We start from the raw sequence: 21,946 nt of genomic DNA, 5'->3' as shown, positions 1-21,946 counted from the left end.
TTCCAGAGTCCTGGGACTCTCTACATAACTTTTATAGATACCTTGAACATGTTTCTAGTTGTATATATAGATTTGTCTGAATATTCTTTTGATTGATTCCCATTCTGGGGAATATACATATTGTAGCAGAGCCGGGAAAACTCATGTTGGGGGTTTATACGTCACTAAGGCTCCTCTCATACACATTCAGAGATCTCTGATCCATGATCCAGTTTGGGTCTTGGTCCTCTTCCCCAGGCTAATTTAAGCCGAGTAGACAGCCTTTGCTCTCTGCCTGGGAAACACAGAGAACACTGATCTGTGAGAGCAAAAGGTTGGTAAAAAGCTGCATCTGTGGAAGCTGATAAGCTGTAGACTTGCTCAGCCTGGTAGTTAGGGCCTGGATATATTGTGTAGTTAGTACAGAGGCACAGCTAGGTTTTGTTGTTCGGCTATTTTGTTCGGTTTGTTTTTCTGAAACACTGTACAGCACCTGTCTATAGACTTTTATATATCACCAATAAACACTGCACTGTCACTACCTCACTGGGTTTGGAGTATCTGTGCCATCCCAGGGAGCTTTGTACCAGCTACCTGTCCCCCAGGTTACAATATATACCGTATTTTTCGCTCCATATAATGCACTTTTCACATATGGAGAATATTCATAGTTATATCCATGCGTAAGAGGTTATACAGAATATTACTTAAAGCGGAGTTACACCCAAAAGTGGAGCCCCCTTACATGCCACATTTGACATGTCATTTTTTTTTTGGGGGGGGGGGGGGGTACTTTTGAAGGTGACCTCCCGTCCCACTTCTTCCCACAGGCCGCCTAGGCAACTCCTTTTAGGCAGTACCCTCTCTGCAATCTTCTGGGACACATGACAGGTCCTAGAAGATTGCCTGTGCACTGCGCATGCACAGTGAGTGCCTGGCCATGAAGCCAAAAGCTATCACAGCCAGGTGCCCACAGTGGCTAGGACGGTGCCGGCATAGAGGCGGAGGAGAGGAGCATTGCTCTGGGCAGCCGCATCACTGGACTGTGGGGTAGATAAGTGCCTGTTTATTAAAAAAGTCAGCAGCTAAACTTTTTGTAGCTGCTGACTTAACAAAAAAAAGCCTGGAACTCTGCTTTAACCATTACTTAGGCCTCATTCACATAGTCGTGTGAAATGTTTTTTTTTTTCAGTCCGTGTGCATAGCTACCCATAACAAACCAGCAACCTAAACAAAGACAATCCTCACCTTTCCGACACATGCTTAATTTGGGCATCTTTCCATGAGTAGCACTGTGCCGAATGTTTACCACCCACTCAGGAATATTCAGCTGAAAGAAAGATACACATCGTCAGACACAATATAGAACCAGTGATACACAGCATAAAAAGCTTAAAAGCATATGTCCGGTGAAAAAAAAAAAAATATATATATTAAAAGCCAGCAGCTGCTGACTTTTAATATTAGGACACTTACCTGTCCTGGAGTCCAGCACCGTCCACAGCAGAGGATGAGCGATCGCTGGTCACTCTGCTGCCCCGCCATCCTCGGTGAGGGAACCAGGAAGTGAAGCGCTCCGGCTTCACTGCCCGGTTCCCTACGGCGAATGCGCGAGTCGCGCTACGCCTGCCGATTGGCTCCCGCTGTGTACTGGGAGCCGAGTGTTCCCAGAACACAACGGGGGGGGGGGGGGGGGGGGGGGGAGTTGACATCATACTGAGACTGTGTGGCCGGAAGTGGGTGCAAATAATACCTTTAGACAGGTATCTGCAGCCCCCACCCCCCTGAAAGGTGTCAAATGTGACACCAGAGGGGGGGGGAGGGTTCCGATCAGCGGGAGTTTAGGGTGGAGCTCCACTTTAAAAACTTTAAGTCAACGTTTTTATTTTAGAATTCAGGAAGGAAGGAAGGAAGGAAGGATGGATGGATGGAAGCAAGGAATGTCCAAGCAACACACACTTTGTTTTGGACAGTTGTAAAAATTAAGCACAAATACCAATTTATAACAGCTTTTGAAGTAAGGTGCACATGAAAACAGCATTACACAGTACAAAAAAAATAAATAAAAAGATTTCCCAGCACACTTACCAGCAGGCCTGCAAAAAAACGAAAACGCACCCCACTGGATTTTTGCGTGGGGACACATTAAATGACTTCACCTGCCACTGTGCTCCTGCTGGGCTTCTTCAAGGTGCAGGAACCCAGGAGTAATGGGCTCCCTTCAAAACAAACCTGCCCTCAATTTATCCACAGCTATATTCTCCAACTTGGAGACTCAAATATAGGAGATGGGACCGCACTTTACAGGAGCTTTGGCAAGGCAGGGCAGCCTCCACATATATTTGCATATGTGTGCAAAATAAACCTCTGTTTTTATGCAAATTGTTCATGCAAATTGTTCAGGTCTTTTTAAAACAGCGGAGAGGATGTTCGGGGTGAGGGGCTCCAAGTGCCTTTTCCAGGGAGGAAAGAATATGGTTGCAGCCCCGATGCAATGCATCCCCAGTTTGTTTCCATGCAGATCCGACTTCCTCCAGCCATTTGGTATCAAACTACTTACGGGGCACCTTGTTCCTACAGTTCCTTGTGACAAAGGACTGGGTTGGTTTGGAGACCCCACTGGACTGATTCAATCAGCCACTAGTAAATAGGTGGTTCATTTAATGAAAGTATAAATACATACAGATCAAGCTAAAGAATTTGGGGGGGTTGGGTAGAGAATTGCCTCCCCCTTCTACAAGGCCAACGTACAAACGTATACAATCATTGTTTGCGATGGGTTGCTTAGTATGTGTACTTGTAATCAAGAGTTGCGACATTGCGGTGTTTAAGCAGCTGCTTCCCGAGAATACTTGCCGATTTGGACCTTGGTCACAAAAATCAGAAAGCTTTCCCTTGCCCATCCTTATTACGGAGAAGGGACCACTGAAGAATGAGGTGGGAAGCCTCTATTCCAGTAGAAGAGAACGCAAAAGTATCTTCAGAGGAATATACTCCTGAAGAACCCTAGGGTCCGAGTTCTCAGACCTGAAAAAAAAAAAAAAAAAAAAAAAAAAGGAAGACCTGTGTATATGTTCTTGTGAAAGTAGTGTTAAATACTTTCTGCTTTCCGAGTCTTTTACTTAAAAGGTTACAGTATTGGGATCACGGCACACGCTAGTAACCAATTCTTCCCTTCACATCCTCATTTAAAGCATTTTTTTTTCCTTCATCCAAAAAGTGAGTAAAAGTATTAGGTTACCGCTTTAAAAGAAGGCTAGGCCCACGGTTCAATAACCTGCAGCTCCTAATTTGAAAAGCAATCCTTTTGACAATGTCAGGCCTTGTGCTCCAAGCCTGAAACCCAGTTGCTGTTCTTTAAAAAAACATGGACTCCAAAGTCCACTGAGCCTGGGAACAAGTTTACTTCACAGTAAAAGGGCGCTCCCATTCACTCAGGTAAAAGGGGATGTGTGCAGGCTTTTGCAGAAGGTTTGGGATACTGTGGACGCATGGGTCTACAATATGGTAGCTTGTGACTACTAGCTGTAATGCAGACCTTCCATCTCCCTCCACGTTGTATGCATTATGCAAGTATCATTTGAAACCACAAAAGAAGAAGATTTGCATTCTTGCAAATTATCAGTCATTTTAAAACTGAAGAATTGATTCCACTCCAAGAAAAGATTTTAAAGTTTCTACTCAAGCCTTTTCACAGTTCTGAAACCAAAAGGGCAATGTTCATACCATCTTGGATCTCTAGACACTCAACAAGCTTTCTGACAGTGTGGAAGCTCCGAATGGAATCGGTCCAGACCGTAGTGACCACTTTCTAACAGGGAGTCTTCTGACATTGATGGATTTCAAACATGCCTTTCTGCATGTTCTGACATTTACACCTTCCCCATAATTTTTGCAGTTGCAGGGTAGAATCGCCTCTGCGGTTTATGACCTGGATGTTCAACCTGTCCTCTGTTCACAGAGCAATTCATCAGGATACCTGCACAACTTGCTTTGAAAAAAGCAACCCGCTTGAGTTGGCTTATTCCCAATCCAAATGACTGGAATATTTAGACCTTACCCTCGATACAGTACTTCCAGGCAACAGTTTGCCTCCATAGGGTATAAAGTTTTGCAGTTAGGGCTCTGGTGGTCCAGCTCAAGGTTCTGAAAATTACCCCAATTACATTAGCAGGAGAGTTCTGGAAAAGTTGGTAGCGTCTTTGGAGACACTGGCTTTTTTTTCTCCCCTCTGCCTCTAGAGCCAATGCTCACTGCAGCTCAAAGAAGCTGCTCCTACAGGTTTTTGAGCTTTTTTTTCTGGAAAACATGGAGGGGCATACCAGGAAATGTGTTTATGTACACTATAGGCGGTTTCAGGAATATGAGCTTACAGGCAGAAAACCCCCAAAGGAGTTTCTTTGAGCTGCAGTGTGCATGAGTAACAAGGCTGTGGCTGTTTTTACGTTATTTATTTTGCTTGGTTTCTTGTGCTGTTTGCCCAGTTAGGATTTTTTTTCTATGGTGGCTCCTACATGTGATCATGTTGTTCATTTGGTATGAACAGTATTGCTAGGGTCCACAAAAAAAAAAACCCACACAAAAACGTGAAACAAAACTAAATAAAATGAAACAATCAAAAACCCATGTGCATTCACACAACTCCCAGCTCAAATAAATCCGTAAACATTGTATTCAAAAGTGTAATATAAATCAGTCACTCTAAAATCAGGGGTAAGCAACCTTTGAGAGGTGAAGATCAAGAGATCAAATAAAATTACCTAGCGAGGTCTCAATAAAAAACGATGGCATGAAGAAAACTTTTAAAAATATAAAGAGGTTGTCAAAAAAAATTAATTGTTTTCATCCTGCTCTGGTCCAGTCATGTGGTCTTCCCTGTGTCAGCCAGCAGCGGCTGCAGAGGAGAAGCCGCTTGACAACAGCTGGTAAAACTTGGGGAGCAGTGATGTCACCCATAGGCTCCCTTGCATCAGCTGTTGCTGGCACTCCCTCCTCTCCCCTACATACGCTTATGGCTGGAGCTGCAAACCCGGTAGACACGCAAGAGGGGAAAATGTCAGCTCCCTCGGCAGTGACCAGGATCCAAAGCCTCGATCGAAGGCATTTCGTATTGAGCTAGTATGCGGTGGGGGAGGGAGCCTCTGGCTGGGCACGGTGTACACCATCCATGCCGGAAGGGGGTGGGGGCTCTGTCCTTGTGCTCATCTTTTACTTAGGACACCGGTAATTACTTTTTACTCTTCACCAGGTAGCCTTTAGGCATGTCTGTGGTGGAAGCAGTGTAGAGTAAAACGCGTTGCACTAAAAGCTCTGGAAAAAAACTTTCGAAGAAGAATAAGTGCACAAAAAGGGATAATTAATATATAATGAAAGTTCCTGGTTCCACCAAAGTCTAAACAGCACAATTGTTCCTAAAATATCTGGTGTGATATGGAGGCTGAAAAATGTCAGTACACATATCCATTGCTGTGTCCTGGGAAAAGGGCCATAGATGAGCCAAGGGAAAGAGGAAATACAGTGACCGCTGCCAAGCTTGAAAAGCAGCAGTGGCAGGAAATCCTTTAAAGAAATGGGCATCCTATGTGTGCAGAGGATGCTGGAAGTAATGTCGGCGGCTGGGCTGTGAGCCAGAAGTGATGGTCTCGGCAACAAGGCCGGAGCGGGCCAGGAACCTTCGCTAACTAGGGATAACGCGTTTCAAAGCAAAACGCTTCTTTCAAAAAGGAAGTATTGGCAAAAGCAATGCAGCATCAAAGCAGCCCAGGAGGCAATTGCCTCCCTGCCCAGTCCACCCCTGGCGATTAGACATTGGGTTTAGATAGCTCGTATATTCCTGCTGCAAATTATATCATGTGAATCACAATGCAACTTTTTTTTGGCCTCAACATTCTAATATTTTTACAAACATATGATCAATATTTTACTATGGAATGTAAGAATGACCTCACCTCATTAGCTAGTCGTCTTAAAGGAATAATTATTGTCTTCTGTTTATTTTCTGTGATAATATTTACAAACCTGAAAAACAGAAGAAACAAAAAAAAAACAAATTACAAATTGCACACACACACACACAGTGCCTTTAAAAAGTATTCATACACTTTGAAATTGTCCACATTTTGTCATGTTACAACCAAAAACGTAAATGTATTTATCATTTGGACTTTATGTGATAGACCAACACAAAGTGGCACATAATTGTGAAGTGGAAGGAAAATGAAAGGTTTTTCAGACTTTTTTTTTTTTACAAATAAATATCTGAAAAGTGTGGCATGTGATAGACTCACCCAGGACAAAGGCTTTTGGAGGAGACTGAATCCTTTTGCCTACTGATTACGGGCCCTGGATTTTAAAGGGAACAATACTCTTTGTGAGGTGTATGCCTGGGGACCCTTGAAGTAACGTTACGCTGGATTCAAGTCCATGTCTCCAAGACACACAGACTATGGAATTCCTGTATAGGGCCAAACTGTCATATTAAAAATAGTGATTGCTTCATACTGTTGGGACTCATAGCAGATGCTGATATCAGCAAGTCACTTGTCAGTTGTCTGCTATAATGTGTGCATTGCAAGTATGTCTAGTGAACCTACTAAGGGTCTTCCACTCATTGTTTATTGTGCCAATTACCTCCACTATTGTCTACTAGAACACTACCCTTGTTTATACTTCTGATAATGGAGAATGTGTCTTCTGAGCTAGGAGACAAGTCCGATCTGTAAGGTCGAGTCACCTAGGGTGGTTAAATGACTAGTTAAAGGTTAGCATTGTTAGGGCAATATGATGGGGGGGGGGTCTTTCTCAAGTGTATACGAGCCTGTATTCCTGTTCCGATAAACTGTTCTATTTCTGGTGTACTCCAAAACTGGTGTTGCCTGGTTCTTGGATTTACTACAGCCAGATCATTGGTCTCGTGTTCCAGCACCTGGGAAGCAGCTTCTTGGCAGAAATAACCAACAGGGTGTCTGGAGTCCGTCACAGTGTGCATTTGTATTCAGTCTTTGTAGAACCAACTTTCCCTGCAATTACAACTACAAGTCTTTTTGGGGACATCTCTACCAGCTTTGCACATCTAGAGATTGACATGTTTGGCCATTCTTCCCTGCAAAAAAGCTCAAGCTCTGTCAGATTGGATGGATAGTGTCTGGGAACAGCAATTTTCAAGTCTTGCCACAGATTCTCAATTGGATTTAGGTCGGGACTTTGATTGGGCCATGCAAACACATAAATATGCTTTGATCTAAACCCTTCCATTGTAGCTCTGGCTGTGTGTTTAGGGCAGTTGTTCTGCTGGGAGGTGAACCCCCTTCCCAATCTCAAGTCTTTTGCAGACTCTAACAGGTTTTCAGTTAGAGTCTGGGAGGGGATCATGTTCTGCTTCAGTACATCACAGTACATGTTGGGGCAATTAAGGTTCCTTCAGTGAACTGTAGCTCCCTAGTGCCGGAAGCACTCATGCAGCCCCAGACCATGACACTCCCACCACCATGCTTGACTGTAGGCAAGACACACTTGTCTTTGTACTTGTTACCTGGTTGTCGCAACACGCTTGAACCCATCTGAACAAAATAAGTTTAATCTTGATCTCATCAGACCACAGGACATGGTTCCAGTAATGCATGTCCTGAGTCGGCTTGTCTTCAGCAAACTGTTTGCGTGCTTTCTTGTGCATCATCTTTAGAAGAGGCTTCCTTCTGGGACGACAGCCATGCAGGACCAATGCAGTGTGCGGCGTATGGTCTGAGCACTGACAGGCTGCCCCCCCCCCCCCAATCCCTTCAATCTCTGCAGCAATGCTGGCAGCACTCATACATCCATTTCCCAAAGAAAACCTCTGGATATGATGCCGAGCACGTGCACTCAACTTCTTTGGTCGACCATGGTGAGGCCTGCTCTGAGTGGAACCTGTCCCGTTAAACCGCTCTATGGTCTTGGCCACTGAAAGAATGCTGCAAGCTCAGTCTCAGGGTCTTGGCAATCTTCTTATAGCCTAGGCCATTCTTTTTTTTCAGATCCCCAGAGAGTTCTTTTCCATTAGGTGCCATGTTGAACTTCCAGTTACCAGTATGAGAAAGATAACAAATGTAACACACCTGCTACCCATTCACACCTGAGACCTTGTAACACAACAAGGCACATGACACCGGGGAGGGAAAATGGCTTATTGGGCCCAAATTGGACATTTTCGCTTTGGGGTGTACTCACTTTTGTTTCCAGCGGTTTAGACATTAATGGCTGTGTGTCGAGTTATTTTGAGGGAACAGAAAATGTACACCGTTATACAAGCTGTACACTCACTACTTTACATTGTAGCAAAGTGTCATTCCTTCAGTGTTGTCACATCAAAAGATATAATAAAATATTTACAAAAATGTGAGGGGTGTACTCCCTTTGAGATACTGTACATACACACAAAACATTTATAAGTTGTGTGCCTGATACAGAGCTAAAATCTGATGCAGACAGGTAGTAAAATAGGGTCTTGCTCAGAAGCAAGAGAAGTTTTGTTGCTGTTGTCAGAACGAATGTTCACCTGAATTTTTGCACATTTCCCTGTACTTGGTTTCCCCCATTGACATAATGAGGATAGTCCCCTCTGGAGGTAGTCATGCAGTATGGTGTGGAAAAGAGAAAACAACAACCCAGGTGGAGACCATCCTGTAATGAAGTCCTTGTGCAAAAAAGGCAGAGGAAGCTCCCAAGTACCTTATAAATGTGGTAGTAAAGTGTGTGACCTATTGGTGTGATCTCACATCTGGTGGAGACCAAGCGCTGCATGGTTGAATTTTAGTGCCAAGTTTGAAAAGTTTACACTGTATAAGGGAATATATTCCAAAAGACATTTCCAGTTTTCCAAAAGTTTTAACATCCAAGTTCAAATAATGGCAATATTCTGCCTCATACTTGCTGTGGGACTACATGAATGGACTGATAACATGTGACCATCAGGTGCAGGCTTCACTCAGCACAGCCAAGCGCACGCATTGTACCAAGTGCCAAGGTGAGTGCCTATGCAGGATGCAGCACCCAAAGCAGCATTACAGGCCGCCCCCACAACATGGGTTTGGTTATTGTTTCCAAGGTTCTACTGAGTTTGTACTGATCCATGTGCACAGCTTCTGTGGTTGCATTAGAAGATGGTGAATTCTTGATTGAAGAAACCCAAATTTAAATAATAAAACTAGTGAAACTATGAATGGTTTCTCTGTTAGGGATATAAGGTCCATTGCCTTTGAGCAGTATAATAAAAAAACTCCCCTTAGTACACTAACAAAAATCTGAGAACTCACAGAAAAGTTTGCCAGTGTCCAATTAGCTGAAGGTACCAGCCTATGACCCAGGGTAAAGGATCATCAAGCCTGTTTCCGGTACTACTGGCCAATGAAGATATTGTATAGGGATTTTAGCGTATTGATAATATATATATATATATTATATATATATATATATATATATATATATATATATATATATATATATATATATATAATAAAAAAAAAAGGAAGAAGAGTAAATACAGTTGATTGATAATAAATGGCTTCAGCCAAACACTAACCAAGAGTGAAAGAAACTTTGTGTTATTCACATTCTCTGGAAAATGGCCAGCATCTTGTCTTCCTTTACCACCATGTCTCCCTTTCTGTCAGTTTCCTGCTTCTCTGCACCAGTGTTTCCCTGTGAGTTCCAAACAGTCTCATGAACGACACTTGTGCCTGTATGTGCTCTCCTGCACTACCTCAGAGCAGCACAAGGGGTCTCACCTGCAGTGTAATTTCTTTACCTCTCTTCTGGTGAGGATTAGTTAGTACCTTAGAGTTAGCGACTCTGCCCTTTCTGAGGGCTCCAACCACAGAAGGCGTATGTGTCAGCAAACAGTTACATGCAGCTACTGACCTGCTGCTAAAATAAAATATTGAAAGTACAATTACTGTATACAGTTTGAAGCTGAAGCTTATATTTTGCCTTTCCTATTTCCACCTTGTCACCAGCTTTAAATAAATTTGGATTTATTTACATACCATATTTTTGACATAGTGACATCATTCTGTCTATGTGTCCTTCTATGGGATGCAGGCAGATCACAGCCGAAAGGATGGGCCAGCAGGGTGCTGAACAGATCTGCCTGAAAACATGACAGCACCCGCCCTAGTACTTCTCTGCCTGATGTAAACAGTGCCTTTGCTTTTGGGAAGAACTGTGCAGATGTGTAGGCGTCCATCGGGAGTAGGCGTCCATCGGGAGTAGGCGTCCATCGGGAGTAGGCGTCCATCGGGAGTAGGCGTCCATCGGGAGTAGGCGTCCATCGGGAGTAGGCGTCCATCGGGAGTAGGCGTCCATCGGGAGTAGGCGTCCATCGGGAGTAGGCGTCCATCGGGAGTAGGCGTCCATCGGGAGTAGGCGTCAGGCAACACCCAGATGTGTTCTCTACTCAGAAAAGGAGGTGAGTCCTATCTGACTTGCTGCAGTTTCTAATGCACAAGGTGGAAAGATCACAGTGTGCAGCAAAATTTGACTAAGCCATTTCAGTACAGAAAAATAATCTGTACAACTGTGCATGAAAGCAGGGAAGGCAGAAGTTCAGATTTATTCTTAACAATACAAAGTATTAAAAGTACAAAGTATAAAGTACATACTCAAAAGGTGTCAATTATATACCAACCTGACAAGTGCCAACCCATAAAGTGAGGCAAGTTCTTGTTCCCCCATCCCTCCATTCACATCAAGAATTTTGCAGCGAACGAGGTCAGCAGTGCATTCCACAGCAAGCGGTATACTGTTTCCATATCTATAAATAATGAAAAAATATATATATATATAGAATACCTCACAGAGAACACTACATCAGGATATCAAGGTGAACATACATACACACTTAGTCACAAGTTCACAGCTAACCGAAAGATTTATGGTCCATGAAAGCTTTAAGATTCAAACTTCCCAGATCTGCATAATAATCAAGTAATTACTGCACACTAATCAAGGTTTGATACGTTCTCTTTTTGTGCAGCCTTATGTTCCACGCTAGCTACCATTTTTAGGCTTTATTAGGCTTAAAGTGATTCTAAAGGCTTTTTTTATCTTCATGTGTTAACATGAGAAGGAAGGACCATGGCTTTTGCTGTAGGATGTGACTAAGGCTTCATTTCCATGGAAGTTTTTACAGCCACTTTTTTTAGCCTTTTTTACAGCTTAAAAACGCCTGTCCATGTTTTTTTTTTTTTTTTTGAGCTGGAGCTCAAAAACGCTGCGGTAGTGTTTTTGAGCATCTGGCGTTTTTACAGCTCTAACACTGGAGCTTCAGAACGCACTGGTCCTGTTTTTATTTTTTTTGCAGCTTAAAAACGGCTCAGCCATCTACAGCTCAAAAACGTCATGGTGGGCATGAGGCCATAGACTAACATGGAGAGCTGTTTTTAAGCTGCAAAAAATGCTCAGAAAAGTGGCTGTAAAAACGTCCATGGGAATGAAGCCTAAAAATATCAGGAAAGACCTACTAGAACAGCTGAACTTTATTTGGGGTTAATCAGAGGCACTTTAAATGATGGCAGGTGTGTACGGACTCCTATTTACAACTCGTTTGAATGCGATTGCTTAATTCTGAACACCCCCAGTTATAAGAGGGTGTGCACACTTATGCAACCACGTTATTTTATTTTTACCTCCCTCCCCTAAAAGATTTCAGTTTGTTTCTCAACTGAGTTGTACAGTTTATAGGTCACATTAAAAATGTAGAAAAAATTCTGAAATTATTTATCTGTCTTTTTTTTTTACATCACAGAAACCTGACATTTTAATAGGAGCGTGTAGACTTTTTATATCCACTGCAAGTCCACCCCAAGGCCCCTTTCACACTGGGGCGGGAGGTGCGGTGGCAGTAAAGCACCGCTATTTTTAGCGGCGCTTTACCGTCGGAATTGCGGCGGTATTCGGCTGATAGCGGTGCGGTTTTACCCCCCTGCTAGCGTCCGAAAAAACCGACGTTAGACCTACCGGTAACGGTATTTCTATGAACCTTCCAGGACGGCACCCGAGAGATGATGGCTCCTCCTGCAGGAAACACAATCATATGACAGTTTAAAAGGCCCCGCCCTTCCCCTTGCTCCTCAGTATGCAATATAGTAATCCTGAACTGGTTCACAAGGGACGTAGTCCTTATCGGTACTTACCTTTTTTCACCTTCCACATAGGGTGGGAAGTAGGCCTGCCGTCCTGGAAGGTTCATAGAAATACCGTTACCGGTAGGTCTAACGTCGGTTTTCTCTTACCACCTTCCAGGACGGCACCCGAGAGGATAATTGAGTAATAAACACAGGCCTACCTTCAGGGTAGGACCACAGCTTGTAGAACCTTTCGACCAAAGGCTAAGTCTTGCTGTGACAACATTTCCACACGATAGTGCTTCAGGAATGTATGACGGCTGGACCAGGTGGCTGCACTGCGGATTTGTTCCCAGGAGGCCCCTGCTTTCTCAGCCCAGGAAGTTGCTATGACTCTGGTGATCTTTATGGGAGCTGTTGCTCCAGTGCATATATAGGATTTGGATATTGCTTCTCTAATCCATCTTGAGACTGAGGCTTTTGATGCCTGCAGTCCCTTCCTGGGCCCAGCGTGTAGAACTAGTAGGTGATTAGATCTCCTAAAAAACTCTTAGTTCTCTCTAGATAAATGAGAAGACACCTTCTTACGTCTAACAAATGAAATTTATTTTCTTTTTCGTTCTTTGGTTCAGAACAGAAGGACGGCAATATTATGTCTTGCGTCCTATGAAATAGGGATGCCACCTTAGGCAGGTACAGGGGGTCTGCTCTCAGGGTGATCCTATCTGGCTGCACCCTCAGGAAGGGTTCTTTCATGGATAGCTCCTGCAAATCCCCTACCCTTCTGGCCGAAGTAATGGCTAACAAAAAGGTCAATTTTAAGGTTAGAAATTTAAGGGGAACCTCTTCCAGAGGTTTGAATGGGTGTATAGATAACACCTCTAACACCCTAGTTAAGTCCCAAGGCGGACAACTATATTTTTGGACTGGAGAAACTCTCTCTCTCTCTAGCTAACAAAAAACGTTTTATAAGGTCCTCTTTCGCCAATCTTTTATCAAGATAGACTGAGAGAGCCGTTATTTGGACCCGAAGGGTACTAACTTTTAATCCTAAATCTACCCCATCCTGGAGGAAGTCCAGGATAACCGGGATAGAAGTTGAAGATACCTGTCTTTCCTTACGCCAGGAACAGAAGGTCTTCCATACTTTCTGGTAAATCTTTTGAGTTACTGGTTTCCTGCTCATGAGGAGAGTATCTATAACCTTCTCTGAGCAGCCTTTGCGTTCTAGAATCTGGCGCTCATTAACCAGGCCGTAAGCTGAAAGAATTCCGGCTTTGGGTGGAGTACTGGGCCCTGCCTGAGGAGATCTGCCCTGTACGGGAGCTTCAGAGGTTCCGCCATCGCCATGGCTCTTAGGTTTGCGAACCAAGTTCTTTTTGGCCACCATGGTGCTATCAGAAGAATCTGGCTGGGAGACCTGCTGAGTTTCTGAAGAACTCGCGGAATGAGCGCCACCGGCGGGAAGGCATAAGCCAGTCCGACGCGCCAGGTCTGGGATAGCGCATCCAGACCTTCCGACTGTAGTTCCCAGGAAATCGAGAAATACCTTTCTACCTTCCTGTTTTGTCTGTTGGCAAACAAGTCTATTTCCGGTTTTCCGAAATACTGGACCAGGTGTTGAAAAACCTCTGGGTTCAGTTCCCATTCCTCCTCCCTCAACCTGTGACGGCTGAGGAAGTCTGCTTCTGTATTGCTCGTCCCCTTTATGTATATGGCTGAGATAGAGAGTACTCTTTCTTCTGCCCATATCAGGATTTCCTTGGAAAGTTCTAGTAGGGGACTGGACCTGGTCCCTCCCTGGTGACCTAGGTACGCTACTACTGTAGAGTTGTCTGAGCTTACTTGGACTTCTCTGCCTCTGATGTCTTCCTGGAAGGCTATTAGGGCTTCCCCCACTGCTCTGAGTTCCCTGTAGTTGGATGACCTGCAAGCTAGTGAGCTGTCCCATTGCCCCTGAGCTTTTTTCCCTTCCAGGTGGGCGCCCCACCCCCAGGAACTGGCATCCGTGGTAACCTTCACTGGGTTCCACTGAGCCCATGGTCGCCCTTCCCTCAGGTTTTGGGGAGATGTCCACCATACCAGGGAGGTCAGAACCTGGGGGGTGAGTAGTATTTCCTGATCTAGGGACTCTTTCTTTTTGTCCCATGAGGACAGGAAGAAGAAGTGTAATGTCCTGGCATGAAGCTGGGCCCAAACTACCGCTGGGATGCTTGCTGACATCAGGCCTAGGACTCTCAGAACATTTCTTCTGGAGAGTCTGGGGTTTTTGATAAGGTTCCCAACTGCTGAGGCTAGCTTTAAAACTTTTTCTTCTGGTAAGAAAAGTCTCTGCTGCCTGGTGTCCACTATGTATCCCAGGAAGGTCTTGACCTGTTCTGGTTTGAGGGAGGATTTTTCTTTGTTGACTATCCACCCTAGGCTCTCCAGGAGTGCTATTGCTTTGTTGGCATCCAGCGTGACTTGGGCGGCTGATTTTCCTGAAATCAGCAAGTCGTCTAAATAGGGTGTAAGGGATATGCCCTGAAGGTGCAGGTATGCCACCACTTCTGCTAGGATTTTTGTAAAAATCCTTGGGCTGGAGGTTAGCCCGAATGGTAGTGCTCTGAACTGCCAGTGGAAGGTTTCTCCTTCCACTACGACCGCAAACCTCAGATATACCTGGTGATCCACGTGGATTGGCACGTGAAGATAGGCATCTTTGAGATCTAGGGTCACCAAGAAGGCTTCCTTCATGAGGTTCTTTCTTACCGAATAAATACTTTCCATGGTAAACTTTTTGTATTCCAGAAACTTGTTCAGGTTTCTCAAGTTTACTATTAGACGGTATTTCCCGGAGGGTTTTCGCACTACGAAAATATGGGAATAAAATCCCTGGTACTGCTGAGCTTTTGGTACTGGTACTACCACTAGTTGTTTGGCTAACTCCTGTATGCCCTCCAAGAGGGCAGACCTTTTCAGGGTATCCCTGGGAAGGTGAGTAATGGTGATCATGGTGGGGGGTGTAGCCAGAAATTCTAGGCGATAGCCTTTTTGAATTATTTGGCGGATGTAATGACTGTTCGAAATTCTCTCCCATAGAGGGAGGAATTGAGACAGTCGACCCCCCCACTCTGACTTCGGCGTCACTTGGACGGTTTGTCGCTGGGTTTTGGAGGAGGGAAAAGGAGGTTGTTCTTCCTGTTCCCTTTGCCAAAGTTCCAACGCCTGAAAGGTTCCTTTTTGGCTTTCTGTCTACCCTGCCCCTGGGGGCCTCGAAAAGTTTTCTCGAAACCTTCTTTTTTGGGTTTAACTGGGAATTTTTTACCTTTTTCTGATGACCTGGCAAGGACATCATCCAGGTCTTTACCAAACAACAGGGAACCTTGGAAGGGGATGCCACAGAGTTTTCCCTTGGATGTAGCATCTCCCTCCCAAGCCTTGATCCAAACTGCCCTCCTAGCAGAGTTAATGAGGGCTGCTGTCTTGGCTGCTGCTCTTGCAGATTCCGTAGCTGCATCTGCCAGGTAAGCAATCGCCTTCCTTACCACTGTAAGTGACTCAACTACCTCCTCAGGCTCCGAATTCTGGGCGAGGTGGTCGGTGAGTGTCTCTACCCAAACATCTGTATTCCTAGCCACACATGCTGCTGCTAAAGCTGGACTTAGTGATGCCGCATTGGCCTCCCAGGCTTTTCTAAAGGAGAGATTCTGCTCTACGGTCCATCACATCCTTGATGTTACCCGCATCCTCAAAGAGGAGATCAGATAATTTAGTGACTTGCGACAAAGCCGCATCAAGTCTAGGAAGCTTAAAGAAGACTTCCTCATCTTCCTGGGAGAAGGGGAATCTTCTTTTCCAGGTTTTTTGTTTGATTATTCTCCTTTCAGGGTCTCTCCACTCCTGAAGGACTAACTCCTTGAGGGATTTGTGCAGGGGGAATACTTTAGATTGAGAGTCGCTCAGGCCCCTATAAACTTTATCCTGTGCTGAGGTAGGTTTAGGGGTCTCAGGAATTTCCTCTGTGGCGTAGATTGCCTGGAGGAGACTCTCTAGATCTTCTACAGCAAAGAGGTGTTTTCTTGGACGTGTGTCTTCCTGAGACTGACTAATGGAGTCTCCATCTACCTCTCCTGAGCTGTGCCTAGACCTAGGTAGACTGACTACCTCACTTTCTTCACCGTCTGCTTCCCCCAGAGGGGGAATTTGTGGAGGTGTAAAGAAAACACTTGGGCCCCTAGAAAAGGGGGTCTCCTGAGAGGAAGTGCCTTCCTTAGGGGTAAGTTCCTCCGTTTCGGTCTGTGCCGACTGCCCGGCTGCCTCCCGGAAGGCCTTAACTGTTGCTAACATTTCTGTTTGCATGGATGAGAGAAAACTCTTCATCATGGCAGCAGCCTCCTTTCCTGCCAGCATATTAATACATTTATAGCAGAAAGGTTTTGTGTAGGATTTGGGGAGCTTCTCTCTACAATTCCCACACTTTTTAGAGGAACTATGCCCTGTAGCGGAAGGAGACTGAACTGAGGCCTCCTGGGGTCCGCTGGGGGTTTCTGAAAGACATGAAATGACCATTTAAATTGTCTTTCCCCAAGACTGCTGGCTGTACTGGGGAGGGGAGGAAGTGGACGAGAAGGGACCAGATCCTGCTCCGGTCGTTCCCTAAAAGTTTGGGAACTCTCACCGCTTCCTTCCTCCCTTTCCAGGGGGATTGGTACTTACCGCCCCCCGACCTGGATCTGCCAGCAGTCGTGTCGGTCTTTCCGTCCTCTTCCATGAGGAGGGTGACTCGGTCCTGGCTGTCGGTACTCCTGTACTGGTTCACCGCAAGCCGACCCGTCCACCGCCCACGCCGTCTCCACGTTCCGCTGGGAACTTCCGGGTTACACCGTCTGGAACCGCCCACTTCCTGTGATGCAGTTCCTGTCTCAGAATGAGGCCTGGAGCGCGGCGTTTTGAGTCTTGGAGACCCGGGAAACGGCGATTCGAATGGTGGTGGATTCGATAGTACACAGTGATGGCTCACCTCCCCGCAGCTCACAGCACTGGTACTTGCATAGGGCGACCTGTGAGTTTGGACCGAAGTCTACAGGTAAGTTCAGCCCTCCCCGGCCTCCCTTAGACCTGTCTCACAGGGGTACCTTCGACCCTCCCCGGTCTCTAGGTTTCCACTAACAAAACAAACGTGTCGCTGTGTTGGAGAAACACAATCAATACTGAGGAGCAAGGGGAAGGGCGGGGCCTTTTAAACTGTCATATGATTGTGTTTCCTGCAGGAGGAGCCATCATCTCTCGGGTGCCGTCCTGGAAGGTGGTAAGAGAAAAGGGTTAATACCGCTGGCAATGCACCTCTGCAGAGGCGCATTGCCAGCGGTATAGCCGCGGTTTCCCATGGCTTTCAATGGGAAGCAGAGGTGGAGGAGCAGTAAACACACCGCTCCAAAGATGCGGCTAGCAGGACTTTTGGAGCAGTCCTGCTAGCGCACCACTCCAGTGTGAAAGCCAGAGGGATTTCACACTGGAGAAACAGCAGCTGCTGTTTCAGGTCGGTTTGCAGGTGCTATTTTTAGCGCAATAATGCCTGAAAAACGCCCCAGTGTGAAAACTAAAATCCCTGCATCTACAGACATGCACATTCTAACACTAACCCACCCAGCCCGTAAAGATGAAACCGCTACACATACCTTTTTTGAAGCCGATCCGACCTGATCTCCAGCGGCGGAAGCTCTGCAGAGGACACAGCTGACAAAGGCTGAGAAATGAATGACGAGTGACGTCACCCATAGTTACTATGGGGCTTCCGTTGTGTCCTCTGCACCCACCTCCACAGCGAAGCCACAGATGACAGCTCATGTGAGTTCGAGACAGAGCGGCTGCAGATGCATGCCTAATTTTTTCTTTACAGGGCTAGATAAGTTACTGTGAGATCATTGATGTCTGTAGATGCAGAGATTTTTAGTGTTAGGGTGGACTTCTACTTTAACCACTTCCTGCCCAAGGACGTCATATGACGTCTGACTTTCAGTGGTTATATCTGAATGATGCCTGAAACTACAGACACCATTCAGATATCTTTTACAGCCGGCAATTCTGCGCACCATAAGAACAATCATAGGGGCAGTTCAGCCGATTGATCGTTAAAGGCGGTGGGAGGGGACATCCACCTCATCACTCCGGTGCTACTACCATCTTGCCCATGTGATCAGCGAGCCGGAGAAAGAATCTGCCGCCGCCGGGCGTTGATCATAGAGATTTCCGGAGACCATATGGTCCCCAGTCATCTCTATGACCTTCGGAGGAACGGGCACGGCTTTATGACGTCATGCCAAGCCAGCAGAAGTAAACAATGCCAAGGACTCGGAAAGAAAGAACGTGCTTTATTTTTTCTCTCAGCTTTCCAAGCCTGGAGGAGAGATCTGGGGTCTAATAGACCCCAGATCTCTCCATAACAAAGGACCTGTCACGCAGCATTCCTATTACAAGGCATTCCTTGTAAAAGAAATAAAAAAAAAATCTAATTTTTTTTTTTATTTATTTAAAGAGAACATGTAAAAACAAAATGTAAGTAAAATAAACAATAAAAAAAAGCGCCAACTTCACTCCGTGCGTGCGTACATAAGCAAATGCAAACGTAAGTCGGGCACACATACGTAAACAGCGTTTAAATCACACGTGAGGTATCACCGCATGCGTTAGAGTGAGAGCAATAATTCTAGCCCAAGACCTCCTTCTCCAGCCTACCTTGCATGGAACAGAGTTTCCCTCCCCCAGAAAAGACTACCTTACATGGAACATAGCCCCCCCCCCTTCTCCAGCCTAACTTACATAAAATAGAGCGCCTCCAGCACAACCCCCCACTAAGAGGCTAACCCCCCCCTTCTCCAGCCTACCTTACATAGAACAGAGGGCCCCCCCCTCCTCTTCTCCAGCCTACCTTACATAGAACAGAGGGCCGCCCCCCTCCTCTTCTCCAGCCTACCTTACATAGAACAGAGGGCCGCCCCCCCCCCCCTCCTCTTCAGCATACCTTACATAGAACAGAGCACCCCCCCCCCCCTTCTCCAGCCTGCCTTACATGGAACAGAGTTCCCCCAGAAGAGGCTACTTCCCCTTCTCCAGCCTACCTTACATGGAACAGAATGCCCCCCCCCCTTCTCCAGCCTACCTTACATGGAACAGAATGCCCCCCCCCCCCTTCTCCAGCCTACCTTACATGGAACAGAATGCCCCCCCCCCCTTCTCCAGCCTACCTTACATGGAACAGAATGCCCCCCCCCCTTCTCCAGCCTACCTTACATGGAACAGAATGCCCCCCCCCCTTCTCCAGCCTACCTTACATGGAACAGAATGCCCCCCCCCCTTCTCCAGCCTACCTTACATGGAACAGAATGCCCCCCCCCCTTCTCCAGCCTACCTTACATGGAACAGAATGCACCCCCCCCCTTCTCCAGCCTACCTTACATGGAACAGAATGCACCCCCCCCCTTCTCCAGCCTACCTTACATGGAACAGAATGCCCCCCCCCCTTCTCCAGCCTACCTTACATGGAACAGAATGCCCCCCCCCCCTTCTCCAGCCTACCTTACATGGAACAGAATGCCCCCCCCCTTCTCCAGCCTACCTTACATGGAACAGAATGCCCCCCCCCCTTCTCCAGCCTACCTTACATGGAACAGAATGCCCCCCCCCCTTCTCCAGCCTACCTTACATGGAACAGAATGCCCCCCCCCCTTCTCCAGCCTACCTTACATGGAACAGAATGCCCCCCCCCTTCTCCAGCCTACCTTACATGGAACAGAATGCCCCCCCCCCTTCTCCAGCCTACCTTACATGGAACAGAATCCCCCCCCCCCTTCTCCAGCCTACCTTACATGGAACAGAATGCCCCCCCCCTTCTCCAGCCTACCTTACATGGAACAGAATGCCCCCCCCCCTTCTCCAGCCTACCTTACATGGAACAGAATGCCCCCCCCCCTCTCCAGCCTACCTTACATGGAAGAGACCCCCCTTCTCCAGCCTACCTTACATGGAACAGAGACCCCCCTTCTCCAGCCTACCTTACATAGAATAGAGCGCCTTCAGCGCCCCCCCAGAAGAGGCTACCCCCCCTTCTCCAGCCTACCTGACATAGAACAGAGCACCCCCTTCTCCAGCCTACCTTACATGGAACAGAGATCCCCCTTCTCCAGCATACCTTACATAGAATAGAGCGCCTTCAGCACCCCCCCCCCCCCCCAGAAGAGGCTACCCCCCCCCAGAAGAGGCTACCCCCCCTTCTCCAGCCTACCTTACATAGAACAGAGCACCCCCCCCCCAAGAAGAGGCTACCCCCCCTTCTCCAGCCTACCTTGCATAGAATAGAGCACCCCCCTTCTCCAGCCTACCTTACATGGAACAGAGATCCCCCTTCTCCAGCATACCTTACATAGAATAGAGCGCCTTCAGCACCCCCCCCCCCCCAGAAGAGGCTACCCCCCCTTCTCCAGCCTACCTTACATAGAACAGAGCACCCCCCCAAGAAGAGGCTACCCCCCCTTCTCCAGCCTACCTTGCATAGAATAGAGCACCCCCCTTCTCCAGCCTACCTTACATGGAACAGAGATCCCCCTTCTCCAGCATACCTTACATAGAATAGAGCGCCTTCAGCACCCCCCCCCCCCCCAGAAGAGGCTACCCCCCCTTCTCCAGCCTACCTTACATAGAACAGAGCACCCCCCCAAGAAGAGGCTACCCCCCCTTCTCCAGCCTACCTTGCATAGAATAGAGCACCCCCCTTCTCCAGCCTACCTTACATGGAACAGAGATCCCCCTTCTCCAGCATACCTTACATAGAATAGAGCGCCTTCAGCAACCCCCCCCCCCCAGAAGAGGCTACCCCCCCCCCAGAAGATGCTACCCCCCCCCCCTTCTCCAGCCTACCTTACATAGAACAGAGCGCCCCCCACCCCCAAGAAGAGGCAACAACCCCCCCCTTCTCCAGCCTACCTTGCAAATAACATAGCCCCCCAAAAGAGGATACCCCCTCCACCACCAGCCTACTTCACACAGAACAGAATCCCCTTCTCACCCTCCCCCCCAGCCTACCTTACATAGAACAGAGTCCCCCCCAAACACTTTCTCCTTACACAGAAGAGAAACTTCGTTCATGACACCCCAAAAGCCCCCACCTCCGTTTTTTAAACGCACAAAACAAAGGCTCCCCCAACTGTTTCCTTACAGAGAACTGAGGTAACCCCTCCTCTTTGGACAAAACGGAGGTCCCCCCTTTTAATCAGTGCCGAGATGTGTTTCTCATCCAATCCCCTCTTCATTACACAGAACACAAGCTACTCTTTCTCCCCTTTGAACAAAGGCCTGACCTGCTTTTCCAGGCAGATAGCTGGTGTAGAGCATCCCGCTGAAGCTTGCTGTCCCGGCTGTATAGATATTCCAAAACCTGTTCCCATTCCGCCTTACTGATCCATGCTACTACTTGACGCTTCCCCGCCATCTTCAAGCAGCTACACAGGCAGGCCAAACCTGCCAATCAGCGACCTCCTTTCCTTTAGAGTGGTGTAACACTAAACAGCGCCGCCCGGGTACAAACCGGATATCATTTGGTTCCGATGAAGTATTAGGACTCATTCATTTTCTGGTGTCATAGTTCATACATTCTCCCTCACATAAATCGCCCAGCACTTATCACCTGATATAGATTCTGATTTAATACCGATCAACAAAATCGTTATCCACAGTCATTTTATTGTACGGTTATAAAAGATAAAAAAAAAAAAAACAATACGTGTATATTATTTGGTTTATGCAAAAGTTATGTAGTCTACCAACTATAGTATACAGTATATACTGGAATTTATACAGCTATGACACTAGACTGGCAATCAACGACTAATAGG

General features: G+C 46.7%; 1 protein-coding gene across 1 annotated transcript in view; it reads right to left on the bottom strand.

The window, feature by feature from the left end:
* The window catches only part of LAS1L (LAS1 like ribosome biogenesis factor), a 55,662-nt gene extending 34,045 nt beyond the window's left edge, over positions 1 to 21,617 (bottom strand). Inside the window, exons 1-4 of the mRNA XM_040323951.1 lie at positions 21,413 to 21,617; positions 10,640 to 10,765; positions 5,928 to 5,997; positions 1,228 to 1,309 (exon numbers count right to left, since the gene is read on the bottom strand). Coding sequence (XP_040179885.1) covers positions 1,228 to 1,309; positions 5,928 to 5,997; positions 10,640 to 10,765; positions 21,413 to 21,543 — 409 coding nt within the window. The 5' untranslated portion in view covers positions 21,544 to 21,617. The remainder of the gene's footprint in view (positions 1 to 1,227; positions 1,310 to 5,927; positions 5,998 to 10,639; positions 10,766 to 21,412) is intronic.
* Positions 21,618 to 21,946: the final 329 nt, after the last annotated feature.

Source organism: Rana temporaria, chromosome 9 (assembly GCF_905171775.1).
Source record: "Rana temporaria chromosome 9, aRanTem1.1, whole genome shotgun sequence".
NCBI lineage: Eukaryota > Metazoa > Chordata > Amphibia > Anura > Ranidae > Rana > Rana temporaria.
Note: the sequence above shows the minus strand (reverse complement) of the source record. Positions and strands in the feature narration are given on the sequence as shown.